Source organism: Monodon monoceros, unplaced genomic scaffold (assembly GCF_005190385.1).
Source record: "Monodon monoceros isolate NGI ecotype Baffin Bay Population unplaced genomic scaffold, NGI_Narwhal_1 Super_Scaffold_1, whole genome shotgun sequence".
Taxonomy (NCBI): Eukaryota; Metazoa; Chordata; class Mammalia; order Artiodactyla; family Monodontidae; genus Monodon; species Monodon monoceros.
The window spans coordinates 62524568-62541194 of NW_021703765.1; the positions used below are offsets into that span (position 1 = coordinate 62524568).

General features: G+C 58.3%; 1 protein-coding gene across 3 annotated transcripts in view; it reads right to left on the reverse strand.

Annotated features, from left to right (window-relative positions):
* Positions 1–16627, reverse strand: part of BCR (BCR activator of RhoGEF and GTPase) — a 105188-nt gene that overhangs the window by 36820 nt on the left and 51741 nt on the right. The window contains exons 1-5 of one of the 3 annotated variants that reach the window (XM_029222808.1): positions 13197–13279; positions 12926–13092; positions 7286–7390; positions 6762–6947; positions 1489–1596 (exon numbers count right to left, since the gene is read on the reverse strand). In XM_029222808.1, the coding sequence (XP_029078641.1) occupies positions 1489–1596; positions 6762–6947; positions 7286–7390; positions 12926–13006 (480 nt within the window). In that variant the 5' untranslated portion in view covers positions 13007–13092; positions 13197–13279. Of the gene's footprint in view, positions 1–1488; positions 1597–6761; positions 6948–7285; positions 7391–9439; positions 9543–12925; positions 13093–13196; positions 13280–16627 lie in introns of those variants that run through there. The other 2 variants (XM_029222816.1, XM_029222800.1) reach the window with 2 other exon arrangements.

Genomic DNA, 16627 nt, shown 5'->3' on the forward strand with positions numbered 1-16627 from the left:
GACATCCAGTCCCCATGGCCGAGCTCTGACCCCCCAAAATGCAACTCCCCACACCTCTAAATGGCCTGCTTCTTCTGCGTCCTTTTGGTCATTTCACTGTCTGTGTGGCTCTAATTTCTCTGGGTCTTTTTTGAAACATGGATGGAAAACCAAAGTGGATACCACCTGATGGTAAAAGTTTCACAGAACCGGCATTTGGCCGCCCCGAACCCCGTCCTGCTGCCTGTGCCTGTGCCTGGTTGGTGGGACCACGTGACTCCCGGGTGGTATCCCACCATCGCTTCCTCCCTCCTCTGTAGACACCTGTCCTGGTGGACGTGAACTTGGCTCCATTTAACCATAGCCTGCTCTTAAAAGATTATGACTCTAATTTGTCAAAGTCGCCTGGGACTTGGCGCCAGCATTCCAGCTGTTAGGAGTATGCGGGCTGCTAGTTTAATGAACTAAAGAGAGGAACAGACCCAATGCTGCAGGCAAACGAGGGCAGCTTCAGAGGGAAGTGTGGAGCCAGCCTGCAGCCCTGGGTGCATGTAGCCCATTACCAGAGGCACCAGGTGGGGAGCAGGGCACCCACGGGCTCTGGGGAACGGTGTGGCACGTTATCACCATGGGAGACGCCGGTGCTGGGACCCACAGGGCCCAGCCCCCGTGATAAATTATAAAACAGCACAAATCCCCTGGAACAAAGCCCAGGTGTGACAGTCAGGCTACGAGCGTATCCCAGCAAGAGACCCTCCCCTGACTATTTCTAGTTTCCGTTTCTCTTCCTAAAGCTGGGGTTTCACTTGGAGGTCTTCCCACCCAGAATCCTTGTTTGGTGGGGAAGGCAGGTCAGGGCTCTGAGGACTACAGGCCTGGGAAGAAGAAAGTATCATTCAACTGCCACGGGCAGAAGCAGGATGGAGCAGGGCAGGGAGGACCTGGCATGGCCACCAGCCCCTGATGGCCGCCCGTCTTCTGCATCCAGGGGGCTCTTCCGAGGCCCCTCGTGCTAACACTCCAGGGCTTGAGGTTTCAGAGCCCCCGGGCCGGTGCGGTGCCCAGCCTGCAGCTTCCTCCCACGTGGGTCGACAGAATGCACACCAGCCCCATCCCCCGGGCCGGCTGCAGACCCCAGAGGAGCAGAGCATGACACCTCCCCACCTGCTCTCCATCCGCAAGGTGCAAAGTCGGCCTCAGGACTCAAGTGTCGAGACCTCTGTCAATGGGGCAGAACTATGGACACCTCGAACTACACACAGACAGTGCAAGTCTGTCCGGGGTACCCCAGAGCTGGGCCCTGGCTGCTGGGTTGGCAGGGTGCTCCTCGGGCTGCTCTGTCTGTCTGCTCATGACAACCCACAGGCATCTGGAAACAGAGTTGAGGTTCACAACCAGACCTTAGTTTGCTGTGCCTTGTTCTCCCAGCTCACGGTGTGCCAACGACCAGCCCACAGGCCACCCTCAGGAGGTGGAGGGGCGCACCTGTCTGAACAGTGTCACACGTACCTCAGAGATTTCTGCAAACTGAGCGTTGGCCTGACAGCACTTCTCAGCTGTTTCCATGGCAACTCCATAGTTGTCCACAAAGGCCCGGTACACACCCAGCTGGCTGGCCTGCAGGGAGGAAGGAAGAGAGTGTGGGACAGGTGTAGGGCAGGTGTGGGGCAGGTGCGGGACAGGCGGTCTCCATCCCTCTGGGTAACGGGCTTCTATGCACAGCTCTGGGGGAAGCCCAGGTGCAGCAGACAACGCAGGGCTGCAGGAAACTCAGCTCCTCCACGCTGTCACCGCCTCCCACCTGCTTCCCCTCCCCACGCGCTAAGCACACTTCCTTCTTCCAAAGCGACACATTGAGAAGTGACTCACAGCCCCGGGCGGGTAGCAGTTCTCTTCATCCTCCCACCCCACTCATTTAAATGAGGCCACCAGCAGCAGCTGAAGCTCCAGGATATCAGTGAACGTGGATGAGCGTCTCCAGCAGGTGGGATGCAGCAGCCCCTTTGCATCCTGGCAGCGGGAGACCTCAGTGGACCCATCCCTGGCCTGAGGGGCCACTGCTCTGCTCCTATCTGATCTCTTCAGACACGCAAGAAACACTCAGTTGAGCTGCCCTTGGAGAAGAGGGGCTCGCGCTGCCCAGACATGAGCCCAGCCCAGACCTGGCAACGGGGCCCAGGTGTCACGCTACACACCTGGCAGGTGGGAGACCTCTGCTGCCGGGTGCAAGGCGAGAGGTGTTTGTTTGTCCTGTTCTCAACCAAAGGCATTAATAGAGTGTCTCCTCACTCGGCCTCCTGCTCCGACACTCAACTGAGTAAAGACTTCCATGGTTGGGGGGAGGTGTCCTGTGTGCAGCCACCACCATTGCTGGGCCCCAGGTCACCTCCAGAGGCAGCAGGGAAACCCCGGCCTGGGGTGTAAGGGCAGACGCCGTGACCTGCTGGCCGGGCCTCCCACTGCAGCCGACCAGGAGCGGGAGGACTGAGGCTTTTGCTGATCCTGGTGTTTGGTCTGCATCGAACCTACATTTTATTTCTACGTGCATTTGCATTTATACTGAATTTTATGTTTCTTCAGATGGCAATCCCAGATGCCCCTGGCACTGTCTGGTCTTCTGGACTCGCTCCTTGAGGGGGCTGCGTGTGGGCCTGGGGGCGCGAGAGAAAAAGCAGCAGCTGGAGGAGGCCCTGCTTGGCCCCACTGATTACCTGGACGAGTCGCTGCATTCCAGATGCCAGGTTCCCTGCCATCCGGTCGGACCCACGGCCCTGCCTTCTCCCCCTCACCCTCACTCACTGAGCGTCTCCCACAAAAACAAAGGCCCTGCTTGAGGCACTGTCACCTCGAATCATTCAGACACAGCGCAGCCGGCTAGCAGGAGACACACGATGAATAAGTAAAGCAACAAGTAATATGGCAGATGGCTGAAGGCAGAGCAGGTGAGGAGAAGAGCGGGGCTGCTTTAGATACTGTGGTCAGGGCGGTCTCTCTAAAGAGGCAACGTCTCAGCCGAGTCCTGAGGGGATATCACTGTTGAACTGTGTCCCCTCAAAATGCATATGTTGAAGCCCTAACCCTGAGCACCTCAGAATGTGACTGTATTTGGAGATGGACCTAAAGAGGTGATTGGGCAAAAATGAAGCCATTCAAGTGGGCCCTGATCCAATCTGACTATAGGGGCTTTATGAGAAGTAAAGATTAGGACACAGACACAGAGGGACGACCACGTGAGGACACAGAGATGACGGCCTCTACGCGCCGAGGAGAGAGGTCTCGGGAGAAACCAGCCCTGCTCACACCTGGATCTCAGACTTCCAGCCTCCAGAAATGGGAGGAGATAGATCTCTGTTGTTTGAGCCACCTGGACTGTAGCAGCCTTAGTAAACTAACACAGGGTCTTTGGGAGGAGAACCCCTTTCATTACCTCTCCTGCCCCCTCTTCCAGGAGCTCACATCTTCCACGTGATTTTTGAGAAGTTCCGAGCAATTCATGCACTAATCAGAGCCCGAGCTGCGCCGATAAACCAATGGAGATCACGTGCCCCCCGATGTGAGGCACCGACAGGACACGGCATCACTGCAGTGTTTTGTTGTTTTTTTTCCCTGCCAGAAGCGCAGAAGCTGAATCTATTCCTGAAGAAACATCAGACCCAAACTAGAATGCAGGCTTCAGAAAAATGTCAAGGTTGTGGAAGACCAGCAGAGGTTGAGAAACTGGTACAGATGGAAAGAAACTAAGGAGACCTGACAACCACGTACATCTCGTGACCTGGACTGCATCCCGACTCAGAAGGAAAATGGCTACAAAGAACACGATGGCTAACTTGGGAGAGATCTGTAGAAGCACTGCATATTAAATAATAGTACCACTCAACTGTGAACCGTCCTCCGATGGAGGACTGTCCTGTGGGTTGTGGAAGAGCACGTCCTTAGCAAATACACGATGAAGTATTTAGGGGTAAAAGGGCAGAGGGATCCGCATTTTATTCTCAAACTATTCAGCATGTGTGCGTGTGGGGGGGTGGGGGTGGGGTGGGGGGTGGGGGGTGTGTATACAAAGGAGAGAGAAAGAGATAAAGATTAAAGATTAAGCAAATGTGGCAAAGTGTTACAATCAGTGCAAAATGTTACAATTGGTATATCCGGCGCACACCCAGTTCTTTGTGCTATTCTTGCAACAATTCAGGAAGTTTGAAATGATTAGAAACAAAAAACCCGAGCTGATAAAAATTCAGCCAGAAACAAAGCCCCCGGATGGGTAGCAATAACCCACAGCCCCACAGGAAGGGGAGTTAAGGCGCCGTCAGGACAGGGCTTCCTAGCTACCAGGTGTGGCTCACGAGTTCCCGGGTAGCAGAGGTACCAGGGCTGGGGCATCACAGGCTCCTCGGGTTCTAAGACTCTCCTAGCTGGGGAGCCTGACCCCGCTGTGCTGATCTGAAAGGGACGGGGACGGTGTCTGTCTGTCCTTGGGGAGACCCAGCGCCCGGCCCTGGCGGCACACACGTGAATATGCAGCACGTGGTTCCTGGGGCTCCACTTCCCACCGCGGCCCCACCTCTCTCCCCACATCTTTGCGCTGCAACATCTGATACGTGAAGGTAGTTCAAGGACACCAGGGAAACCAGAGGAAACTTTCCAAATTCTGGCGTTCATCAGACTATAAATTTTTTTTTTCAGTTTCCGGGTGACTTCAGAGAGTTACTTGGGGAAGAGCGTGGTTGCAGTTTCTGTCCACAACACAATTCTTCAAAGATGTGGGCTTCAACGATGGGGAGCACCTGCGTCAAAACACAGCCTTCCGCTCTCTGGCCACGGGAAAGGGGTCCCGGGCGGGAGAGTCTGCAGCCCGAGGCGGTGGCCAACAGGAAAGCCACACCCGGGCGGAACGCCGGAGCCCAGCATGAGCCAAGACAGGCCTGCGGTGGGCCAGCTGGGCGTCTGGGCGGCCCAGGAGGGCTGGGGGCTGGCGTGGCGGTGGGCCAGCTGGGCGTCTGGGCGGCCCAGGAGGGCTGGGGGCTGGTGTTCTTTCACCGCGTGCTCTGGGCACTTAGAGAGGGCCCGGTGACCTTGGCCACCCCACCCCCAGAGGACCGGCTTCCCTCGGGAGGGAGAACACTCCAGGGAAAGAGCACAGGAGACCCGGGCAACCCTTTAATCAGGATTAGGGGTCCTCAGAGGTGGAATCTCGGTCACCCAGGCCTACCCAGCACCCGCCTTCAAGGGCATCCCAGGATGGGGGCTCGCGGTGCTGGGAGGTGGCCTCTTTGCTGCCCCTTATATAGAGACATGCCCCACCAGGCTCCACCTAAAGAGACTGGCTCCCCCTTTAGACCCAGAGGTGGGGGCCTCCACACACATGAACCTCACACCTTGGAAGACAAACATCTATCCGGCAGCTCCATCTGAGAGTTTTCTCCATCATCCTCACTACCCACGTCTCAGTTCAGTGTTCACCCGAGCCTGGTCCCTTCCGGGGGTGGCCTGGCCAGTGCCAAGGGGTCCACCAACCCGCTTCATCTGATTACTAGATTTTCCCAATCCCATTGACTTTTTAAAAGCCGAATCCTTCGCTCCTCATGGGCCCCGAGGTCAGCAAATGGCCAGAGAAGGTCCCTGACCTGCCCCCATGGCCGCCTCTCCCTCCCTGTAACCAGGGATCCAGAGCTACATCTGCCGAATGGACTCCCAGCCAGTTTGGGCCCACTGAGCCCTTGCAGAAACCCTTGTTCTGTCATCCAGCACCACCCACCCTCCAGTATTATGCCCCTGAAGGCAGGGGCAAAGCACTCCTCCTGGAGGCAGACAGACCAGGAGTAGTACTGTCTGGGCAGGTGACCTCCTGCCCCTCGGCCTCCTCACTTGCACGGGGTGGAGGTGGGACCTGCCTGGTGGGGCTGCCTCAGCTCAGCTGAGACAGGGCACCCGCAGGCCCCCTTGAGCCCCCTGATCAGAGCTGAACCCACTACCCGGGGACCAGATGGCCTCACGGTCCCTCGGTTCACAGCCCGGCATGGCCGTCCCCAGGTACAAACCAGCCCTCCTGCCTTCCTCCAGCCTGTCCACAGGACACATCCTGATTCCTGTAAGGATCCAGGGAGCTGCTGTCACAGTCGCTAGCATTAAACATGCATCCAGGTCCCCAAAATGGCTGCGGCGGGAGCTGGGGCCACACGCAAGGCCTGTTCTCACCACTTCCTCAGCTAGGGACCCCCTGGGGACCCAAGGGCTCCTCTCGTATGACCCTTTTATTGAACAGCCTTCCCTCCCCAAACTACTTTTTTTTTTTTTTAATTCTTGATTAATTCAAGAGCCTTTAATTCAGAGAACTGCAAAAATGATATAAAGTACAACAAACCCCCGCTGTCCCCACCTGTGCTTGCCCCTCCAGGCTCTGCCTGCCCCAGTACCCCTGCCCAGAGCCTGAGTCCTGTTCCCAGGGCAGCGGCTTCTTTGTGGTCCAGAGGGGACCAGTCTGGAGACTGGGAACCTTGAGTAAAACTGAGCAGACCCGGAAAGGACCAGAGATGTCATTGGGGCCAGCAGAGGGAGGGAAGCCTCGCTTTCACGCGGTCCAGCAGTGGTGCTGTGGCGGCACTCCCTCCCCACAGCCCCCCTTCGGCATCCCAGGCAGTAAGATGTGTCCAGGACTCTCCCTCCCCATCATGCCCTCAGCAGCCTCGCCCGCAGGTGGCACCAGGCTCAGGGAGAGGCCTGGCCTCCGCCCGTCACCCCGTCACCCCCAGGAGGCTGCCGGGTCTCTGCTCCGGGTCACTCACCAGCTTCTGGAAGAGGTCGCCCACGCGCTGCTGGTGGCTCCACTGCTGCAGGCGGGGGAGGAGCCCGTCGTAGAACTCCTTGTGGATCTCATAGAGCTCAGGCACTTTGAAGAAGATGGTCTCGATCTGCTGGCTCGTCAGCACCGGCTGAGAGGTGGTGGCAGCAGCCTTCAAAGGTTTCATGGGCTGGAAGAGGGCACAGGTGACTGGCGGGGCAGCACAGGTGTCAGGGCTCGCCACTTGTCAAGTACATTGTGGTCACGTGACACACATGCTTTTATTTTTTAAATTCCATTAACAATACAAATTTAAAGCCAGCTTGGTTTGGTACCCGAGTCTTTCACTGGCATCCACTGCCCCTTGGGGAGGCCCAACCTCCACAGAGGTGGCATGTCCTGCCTGCCCACAGGTGTGTCGAGGATCCTGGGAGGGTGGGCTGCTCCCAGGCTGACCTGGGACCTGGGACGTGTGAGCAGGGCTCGCCAGGGCCCATCCTGCCCGCTCGGCCCCTGCGCCCCCCTCACCAGCAGCAGCGCCTCCAGGTGGCTCAGGTAAGTCTCCTCGCTAGCCAGGATTCCAGACAGGACCCATTTCCTCATCTCTGAGCCCTTTTCCAAGTCCAGCTCACTCTGCAGGAGAAACGGACAAAAGTCAGACCTGGGGGAGGGTGCTTGAGGCGGCCCCTCTCAGAGAGGAAGCCAGCTTGTCAACCTGAGGACAAGCTTCCCAAGAAGGTTCCAGGTGGGATTAAATTAGGAAGGCATGGGGGTCCCGGCATGGCAGCTCGACTGTGGTCGCTGCAAATTCTGGATGGTCATCCAGCTAAGCCAAAGGCCACCCTTGGTCTTGAGAGCTGAGCAGGGCGGGCAAGGCCTCTCTCCACACCTTCTACCCGTGACCGAGGACTGGCTGTCCTGGAAGAGGCTGAGCCCAGGGGGCGTCGGGCCCCCCACACGGCCAGCCCGACTCCTTCCGCAGTTCCCCTCTCCTCTCCCAGTACCTGCCTCGCCGGCCTCTGTGCCACTGCCACCAGACCCTTGGACCGATCAGGCCCGGGCAGCACCGCCTCCCTCCCAGCCACAGTGGTGGGGCTGGGGGCTGTGGCCACCTGCCCAAGGGAAACCCCATCCCCTGGGTTCAGGGCCTTTGTCCCTTGAACCTGCTCTTCTGAGCCTGCTTTCTAGACTCTGGACCCGCATACATGTGGGCTACGGCAAGGTCCCCCCTTCCCTACTACTAAACGCCCCTACTATATGTGGGGTGATGCTCCGCTGCCTTCACCTCAGAAGCACAGAGCTCACGTGCCCTTGGAGGCAGGGGGGAGGGTCCAAGATGGCTGGGAGACCACACTCCATCCCTAGTTGTGATGGTGTTATGGGGGCGATGTGTCCCTGGTGCCCGAGAATGTGACTGTGTTCAGAGAAAGGGTCTTTAGAGAAGTAATCAAGTGAAAATGAGGTCATTAGGGTGGGCCCTAGTCCAAAATGACTGGTATCCTTCTAACAAGAGACTTAGGCGATCAAAAGGTACAAACTTCCAGTTAGAAAATAAATAAGCCCTGGGGATGTAATGAACAGCATGGTGACTAGAGTTAATGATACTGTATCGTATACGTGAAAGTTGCTGAAAGAATAGATCTTAAGAGTTCTCATCACAAGAAAAAAAATTAGTAATCGTGTGGTGATGGATGTTGACTTACGGCTAGCGATCATTTTACAATATACATATATATCAAATCGTTATGTTGCACACCTACAACGGATATGTTATATGTCAGTGCCTCAATATAAACAAGAGCAAGAGAAGGAGGTTAGGACACAGACACAGAGTGGGAAGACACTGGGAGAAGACGGGCATCTCTAAGCCAAGGAGAGAGGCCGTGGGAAAAACCAACCCTGCTGACTTCCAGCCTCCAGAACTGGGATAAGTCAACCTCTGTTGTTTAAGCCACATGGTCTGTGGCACTTTACTACAGATGCCCAGGAAACTCATACAGGTGATGATTCCAAAGGCAATGAAACTGCTGTTTTCATCGACTGCCTGGCCACACCCCTCACTTGCTCCTGGACCACCAACAAGGCAATCTGGTGTCAGGTTGGCCGTGCCCATGGCCTGTGCTCCACCAGGCTGAGGCTGCCCTCCCTCTGCCCGGCCTGTGCTGACCGGCCTCACTGTAGTCTGAGGGAGGCGCCAGACGTCTGGGGCCCTGTGTCCAGAGAAGGGGACGTAACAGCCCTGCGCTTTCCGTCATTGGTTTCCCAGCCTGTGGGTGAATGGGAGACAGCTGTGTGTGTACACATGGGGGACAGCCATCAGATTTTTGGCTTAGAGCCACTCCGGGGAAAGGACACCCACGCCCCACACCAGAGCCCCCGTCCAGACCACGCTGGGCAGCGGCTCCAAGGGTGGGAGCCTCTGGGGCACAGTGCCCGGAACACACAGGTGCTCCACGAAGACTCACAGAATAAACCAACCAATGAGAGGATCCAGAACCACTGGCTGGGCCCTGGCTTGGCCGCATCTTTACAAAGCTCCAAGGGCCCCTCCAGGGAACCCCTGTCCGTGAGACAAGCGGGTCCTGGGGTCTAGGACCATCCATGCAGGCTGCTCTAGGCCCCCAGTGCCACCACTATCAGCACAGATGTGCAGGGTGAAGGGATCCCAGCATCTCCTCTCACCTCAGATCACAGAGGCCACGTCGCGAGCGGAGGCGCCTCGGGGAAGCAAGCTCCCAGCGGACGCTGTGCGGACCCTGCACGTGCCTCCCAGCGGGTCCAGGGTGAAGGCTCGTGCGCCCGGGAACAACCCCACTACTGTGAGCACGGCCAGTGGGGCTGCTCCCACCGCCGCGGCCTGCAGAGCCGGGCGGAAAAGGCACGTAGGCAGGGCAGCGCCCCGTCCAGCTCTCCGTTCCAGAGGGCGCAGCCAGCTCAAGGGAACGTCTGGGCGGGGGCGAGGGCACCTCTCCTCAGACTACAACCCTCTCCTGAGCCTCAAACGGGCCAGTGGCAGCAGACAGGGACGGCTCGTCTCGGCTTGGACACTGGCCCACCCCACCCGGAGGAGAGAGGGTGGAGGGGAAGTGCAGAAGAGAGAGCAAAGGCCAGGGCGGGGACCAGCGATGTTTACAACCCCACCTCGGCACGTGCCAGCGCGGGGAAGGGCTCGTGAATGCACCCAGTCCAGACGGGAGACCGCGGGAGGAGGCTGGAGGAAAAGGGCGAGTGGAAGAAGGAAGGAAGGAGGCCTCCTCTCTCTGCTGCCCGGGAGGGGAGAGGGCAAGGCAACACAACCCTGAGGCTAAAAGAACAAATAAAAAATGAACTGGGTGTGGCAAAACAACGTAGGGAAGCTGAGGGAGGGACCCAGGGGAACAGAACTGCCACCCGCCAGCCAGCTGCCAGGCCCACCCCCACCCGGGGCCTGGGGTGATTGGGGTGCAGAACCCGGGCCGTGAGGGCTGGCTGCTCCCGGCTGGGATGTGGTGGTCAGCACAGCTGCAGAACAAAGGACACCACCTCCCCACAGGATAGCAGCCGGGGGTGATGCCCAGACCCTCATCTTTATCGCTGGCTGGCACTGCATAGTCATGGGTCCAGGGGAAACACAGGCAAGACTGGCAAGGCACCTCTGAGAACGACCAGGGATGGAGAATGTCACTGACGCTCAGCGCTGGGACAGCCTCGGTCACCAGGATCTACCCTACATGGCCACCTGCATCCTTTCCACAGTGCCCCAGGCGAGGGGGGGGGCCTGGCCTCTGCTGACCCCTTACCCACCCCTGGGGACGGGTATGCACGGAGCTGACCTGCACCCCAGGAGGCCACCGAGCCCCCAAGTTGCCATGGCGTCCCCAGGAAGGTCCTCCTGACAGCTCACCGCTCAAAGGGCCCAAGCTCGGCAGCCGGGGATGAGCCCCACCCGGGAAGGCAGGGACGGAGAGGGATGAGCAGGGACCCCTCCCCTGGCTGATGGGGATGAGGCAGCTTTGACCTCAAGATCACCATGCTTTCTGTGGGTGCTAGAAAGTGACAGCTGCATCGTCTTCAAACCCATAATCAAAGATGAAAGAAGGAAGTCTCACTGCAGAGCTGACGGGGGACCCAGAAAGTCAGGGCTGTGCCTGTCTCCAGGGGAGTGAAGGGTGCCCACCCTGGGGCTCCAAGCACCTAACCACGGGGCTTCTGGAACAAAACAGTGCAGCCCTCCTCTGATCAAGTCCCCATCTCACTCAGGTGCTTCCTGACACCTCTCTGAGCCAGGTGGCCTGCTGGGGACTGGAGCCCCCAGGCCTGGCAAGCAGGTGCAGCCTCTAGCCTCGTGTGTAACGTGAGAAAGGCCTGTGGGCTCTGCGAGGCAGGAGGGGGTGAGCAACTGGATCTGGACAGGCTCCACAGCAGATAAGCCCCTCAACTGGGCGCTAAAACGTGGGGGCAGAACCCCAAGTCAGTGTGGCAGGAGTCTGAGGGCAGGAGCCCAGGGAGAGGTAGGTGGGCATCCAGCCGCACAGGGCCTGGGGCACAGGGAGGGCAGAGCAGCCTCCTCAAGGGGCCTGAAGTAGAGCAAGGTGGTGCGGGGGGAAGACAACCCTCAGGGACCACAGACAGACAGGGAAGGCTGTCCAAGTTCAGGGCTCAGCCGTAAGGATGCTTGTCTGTACCAAGTGACACCCACAATGCAGGATGAAAGGGGATGCATCAAAAAAAGGGAAGGCACGGCTCCCCTGGTGGCGCAGTGGTTGAGAGTCTGCCTGCTGATGCAGGGGACGCGGGTTCGTGCCCCGGTCCGGGAAGATCCCACATGCCACGGAGCAGCTGGGCCCGTGAGCCATGGCTTCTGGGCCTGCGTGTCCGGAGCCTGTGCTCCGCAATGGGAGAGGCCACAGCGGTGAGAGGCCACAGCGGTGAGAGGCCTGCGTACCGCAAAAAAAAAAAAAAAAAGGCAAGGCAGTTGAGGGAAAGACTGTCAGCTGAGGGGTTGGGAAGGCTTCAGATCTGGTAGCTGTATGGTCTCAAGCAAGTCACTTTGACTCTCTGAACCTCAGTCCCCTCGTCTGTAAAATGGCGCAACTGGCTGTTTGGTAAGAAGCTGCACGAGGGAGGTATGCATCACACATGGGCTCCCCTCCCACTCCCGTTTCAGGACGAGAAGCCTGCCCAGCACGGTGGTCTTCAGAAATCACAAAAGCTAAAGAAAGAAGTAGTTTTGCAGCTAAGGCGCCAGCCCAGCGGAGAGGCCACTGCAGTGAAAAGATATGCTTCCAGCCACATGGAAAAGCAGAGTCCTCTCACTCTCTCTCTTTTTTTTTTTTTGCTGCGCTATGTGGCATGCAGGATCTTAGTTTCCCGACCGGGGATCAAACCCGTGCCCCCTGCAGTGGAAGCACAGAGTCTTAACCACTGGACCACCAGGGAAGTCCCTCTCTCTCAGTTTTAAACTCAGAGTGGAGATTACCCAGAAACAAGCTAAGCAGAAGGGGGAAGGTGTGTGTCCTCAGGGACAGTGGGACCAGAAAGACAGAGGTGCCCCAAGGACAGCACCCTCTCAGACCAAAAGGAAAGACCCCGACAGGTCAAAGGGGTGCCCGGCTGGGCCCTAATACACCTCAGAAGCGCCCGCTTGAGCCGTGGGGCCGCTGGGAGCGTGAGGACACTGAGCCAGGCTGGGCTGGCACACCAGCTCCGCCACCACCCCAGCCGTGTGCCCACGAGACAGGCATCTGCAGGATGTGCCAGCCTGCACTCGCCATGGACCTCGGGGCCTCAGTTCTCCATCTGTAGAGTGGAGGTGATGGCGGGATCATTAATGACAATGAGACCTCAGGAGAGGGACCCTGGAAAGTAGATGAGTCATGTCAGCATCTCCTCTGGCAAAAAGGGGCCAGTGCTCTAGGTGTGGACACCACCCTGCTCGGCACCCTGCTGGGGCCACCACCCCAGTTTCCGCTGCTTTAGACGGCAGCCGAGTTCTGGGCCTCAGCACGGTTGCCTGCCTCGTCCATGCTCCGCCAACAGAGCCCCACGACCCCCCAGCTCATGCTCCCGGCAGGCGGTCCCCACGCACCAGATGGGGGAATAAGGGCTTTAGTGACTGACTTCCGGCTGTTGGCTGTCCCATCACCCACTTGCTACTGCTGGCACCCGCCCTCCCACCCCAGGACTCACCACTTTGGTGGACTCCGGTGCATCCCGGCTGCCCCTGCCCTTGCTGCCGAGGTGGGGCGAGGAGGAGGGTGAGTCATCCATGTAGGGCAGCCCGTCCTGGTGCCGGCGCTGCTCCTCGGCCCGGTCCGTGGCACAGCCGTACCCCAGCGGCGTCCCGAATGGTGCATCTACGTTGCAGAGAAGCAGCCTGTGTTAGAGCCAGGAGAGGGGCTCCACGCCCCACCAGTCACCTACAGGCGTGGAACAGGGGCCTCAGGTAGGCTGACCTCACCTTCACAACTGATGGCACCCAAAGACGGCAGTGCGAGGAGGGGACGAAGCAGCAGCCCCCTGGTCAGGCGACACGAGGCTGGGCTTTCGACAGCTGTGGGGCAGCGGGAGGGGGCCCTGAAAGGTGGACCCCAAATGCTAGTGTCTTGCTGTCAGGGACATTCCTTTCCCTTTGTGGGATCCGACCTGATCCTGCTGACCTAGGTGCAGGGCCAGGAAACAGGATGCAGGCCTCTCCCAGCCGAGTGTCCCTGAGAGCACAGAGAGTGGCTTATGCTACAGCAGGCTCCCTATTTGGGGGTACCTAGTTATAGAGCTAACACCTTCCTACAGGCACCTGACGGCAGTCAGCCCCATCCCAGGCCAAACCACAAAGCCCACACGTGCTTCCAAGCCCTTGGCCCTTTGGTAGCTCTGTTCCCAGAACCGTTCTAATTCAGGGGAGCCCCTCACTGGGACATCAACTTACAATGGCCCAGCCTGTTCCAAATCTCACATGAGGGTCACTTCTCGACCCCTTCCAAAGGGCACCCGGGACTTCCAAGAGGTCATCCTAACTGGGTTAAGTCACGTCACCATGACTCACCTGCAAGCAGCCCAAGGCTACAGCGCAGGTGGCCTCCGGGGCGCTCAGTCACCAGTTTACAACTGCCACCACCAAACACTGCCTAGGCCAGGCGGGCACAGGGCCCAGCACAGGGCCACTCTCGGGCTTCCAGAGCCTGAAGCGGGACCGTTCTCACTTGCTTCCGTGTGGGCAGCCTGGAGGAGCTCACTGCAGGCTAAGACCGGCCGCCGAGCTGCGGGCGCCCACACGGCCAAAGTCCCAGCTCCCTCCCACGCCTCTGCCTCACCCCATTCCTCCACCTCCAGTCCCAGCTGGCCACATGCCTTCTAACAGGTGTCCTTAGCCCTGGCTACAGGGCAGCGTCACCTGGGGAGCTTTGAAAACAGACCGAGTCAGATGCCCGGGGTGGCCTGGGCCCTGGTGGCTGTAAAGGATTCCCATCGGACCCCAGCAGACAGCCAGGGCAGAGATCCTGCACTACCCCCACCCGGCCTGGCACTGTGCTGGTTGCCATGCCGATCCGCCCGTGTTCCTGGTGTCTGCACTCTGGTGCCAGCCGCAAAGGCCAGGCTGGGTTCTGCCTGTGTGTGTCCACAGGAGGGTCCCAGCAGAGGCTAGTTCTGGGGTGAGTGTAGCAGGAGGACCCCAAGAGCTGCACAGAGGCACCCCGGTACCTCTTAATCCCATGGACCCTTAATCCACGGACCATCATAGGGGCTTTAGTTACCAAGATCGTTGTGTTGTCACCCACAGGCCCCCTGGACTTTGGGTTTTGTATTGTCCTTGCAGGACAGTCGGAGGCCATGGTCAAGTTCTGCCTCCTCCTCCTGAGAATCTGCAAAGGCACTTCACTAGCTTTCACTCAGGATCCCCAAGGACAGCTGGGGAGGGGTCAACTGTATTAAAACCCACAAAACCCTGTTAATGCAGAATCCTAATTCCATACCCCACCCTCCCAAACAGGTCTGACTCCAGCTTCCACTTCCTTCTGGGAATCACAGGTTTGTTTGCTTGTTTAAATAAAATAAACACGAGGCCTTCTTTTCCTAAATTACAGCAACCCCTACTCGAAACTTGCCAACCACGGGAGCTGCTTCCGACAGCAGCTGGGCACGGGCGGAAGGCTTCAGCTGCCAAGGCCTCACTCCCCGCGAACCTGAATGGTCCCCCTGGGCCACGGGGCTCTCTGCTCTGGCCCTGCAACCTGGGACTCACCCTCCAGGTGGGGCAGGTGGGCAGCTCTAAGCCGTGGTAGGGATGTCTCAGAAGCGAGAGGCTCGGGGCTGCACGCCTGAGATGGTGCGGTTCACTTAAGCCGTCCATGTCTCAGTTTTGCTGACTTAAAATTGGGCCTGTGAACTCGACAATGGATAGAGGCCCCCTCAGCTCTAAAACATCACTGTCGCTCTTTAGGGCGGCCGGCCATGCCCTCCCCACCTCCTTCAACAGGTCCCATCCTCTGCCCCCAACTCCTCCTCTGGGCCCGGCTTTTCCATTAGCTCAGAATTACCAGCGTCCACATATCCTAAGAAACTTTGAACTGTTTTTTAAAAAATAACAATCTTGGGCTTCCCTGGTGGCGCAGTGGTTGAGAGTCCGCCTGCCGATGCAGGGGACACGGGTTCGTGCCCCGGTCCGGGAAGATCCCACATGCCGCGGAGCGGCTGGGCCCGTGAGCCATGACCGCTAAGCCTGCGCGTCCGGAGCCTGTGCTCCGCAACGGGAGAGGCCACGACAGTGAGAGGCCTAGGTACTGCAAAAAAAATAAATAAATAAAATAAAATAAAAAATAAATAAATAAAATAAAAAATAACAATCTTAAAAAGTCAACATATTCTTTATCGCCTGGAAGAACACTGAGCACGCCGCCTGATTTCCAGGCCCGTGACTGCGCTGAGCTCATGACCAAGGTCAAATCAACACTGAGTCTCCAGTAAGAACTTCAGGGTCAGGCTCAGGGTCCCAAGGCTCACCCCAAGAACTGCAAGAATTCATGTTTGTGAAACCACGTGCTGGTTCCACGATATCCCGGCTACAACCTGGTGCAAAACCAAGTCATCTCCCCCACCCCGTGAGGGTCTGCTGGCCCGTGTCCAGGGGGACCATAGGCTCCGACGTGGATGCTTCACCCCCACCAGGTGAGACTGAGGGGCCAGATTTGCAGCCAGATGCCATGGCGTAGTGAGGAGGCTCCCTGGCAACTAAAAACCCAGCCGTCTTCCCTCTGCACACACCTCCCCAAACCGACGTGAGGAACTGATGCTTTTAAGCCTGAGTTCTGGGTGGCTGGCCACCCCTCCTGCACCCCACCTGAGGGCTCAGTCTACTGTCCAGCTCATCTGGACTCAGCACCCCTCATTTCACTGACCCCCCAAGACTGCTCCGATGCAAGTGCGATGGGCGGGAAGAAAGCCCTCAGTTGCCTCTTCCCGCTTCTAACCAGCACACAGGGACCTGCCTTCCTCTCACCCTGTGGGAGGGTTTTCATACCTGAGGTCCCCACACCACAGGGGTCCCCCTCCTCTTGAGCACAAGGTGCATTCTTTGGGGATTTGGAAAGCCACTGTCTCCCCAGAACCAGAGCAAAGTGAGAGAGAGGCCTTGTTCTCCCCTCCTCTGCCAGCAACACCCAGCAGGAAAACCTCTCTGGGCCTGGCCACCTGGTGACACGGTGGCCGCTGAGGCCAGGCACTTCCTGCAAAGCTCTACGCAAGGCTGAAGCCAAACACAGGAAAGAAGCGGGCATGGGCCTGGGATCCCATGGCTTCTAGAGGCTCAGTGAGATGAAGGAGGCTCAACCCAACTCAGAGCCAGAGGGGAAGGGGGAAAGGGGGGGGGGGGGGGGGGGGGGGGGGGGGGGGGGG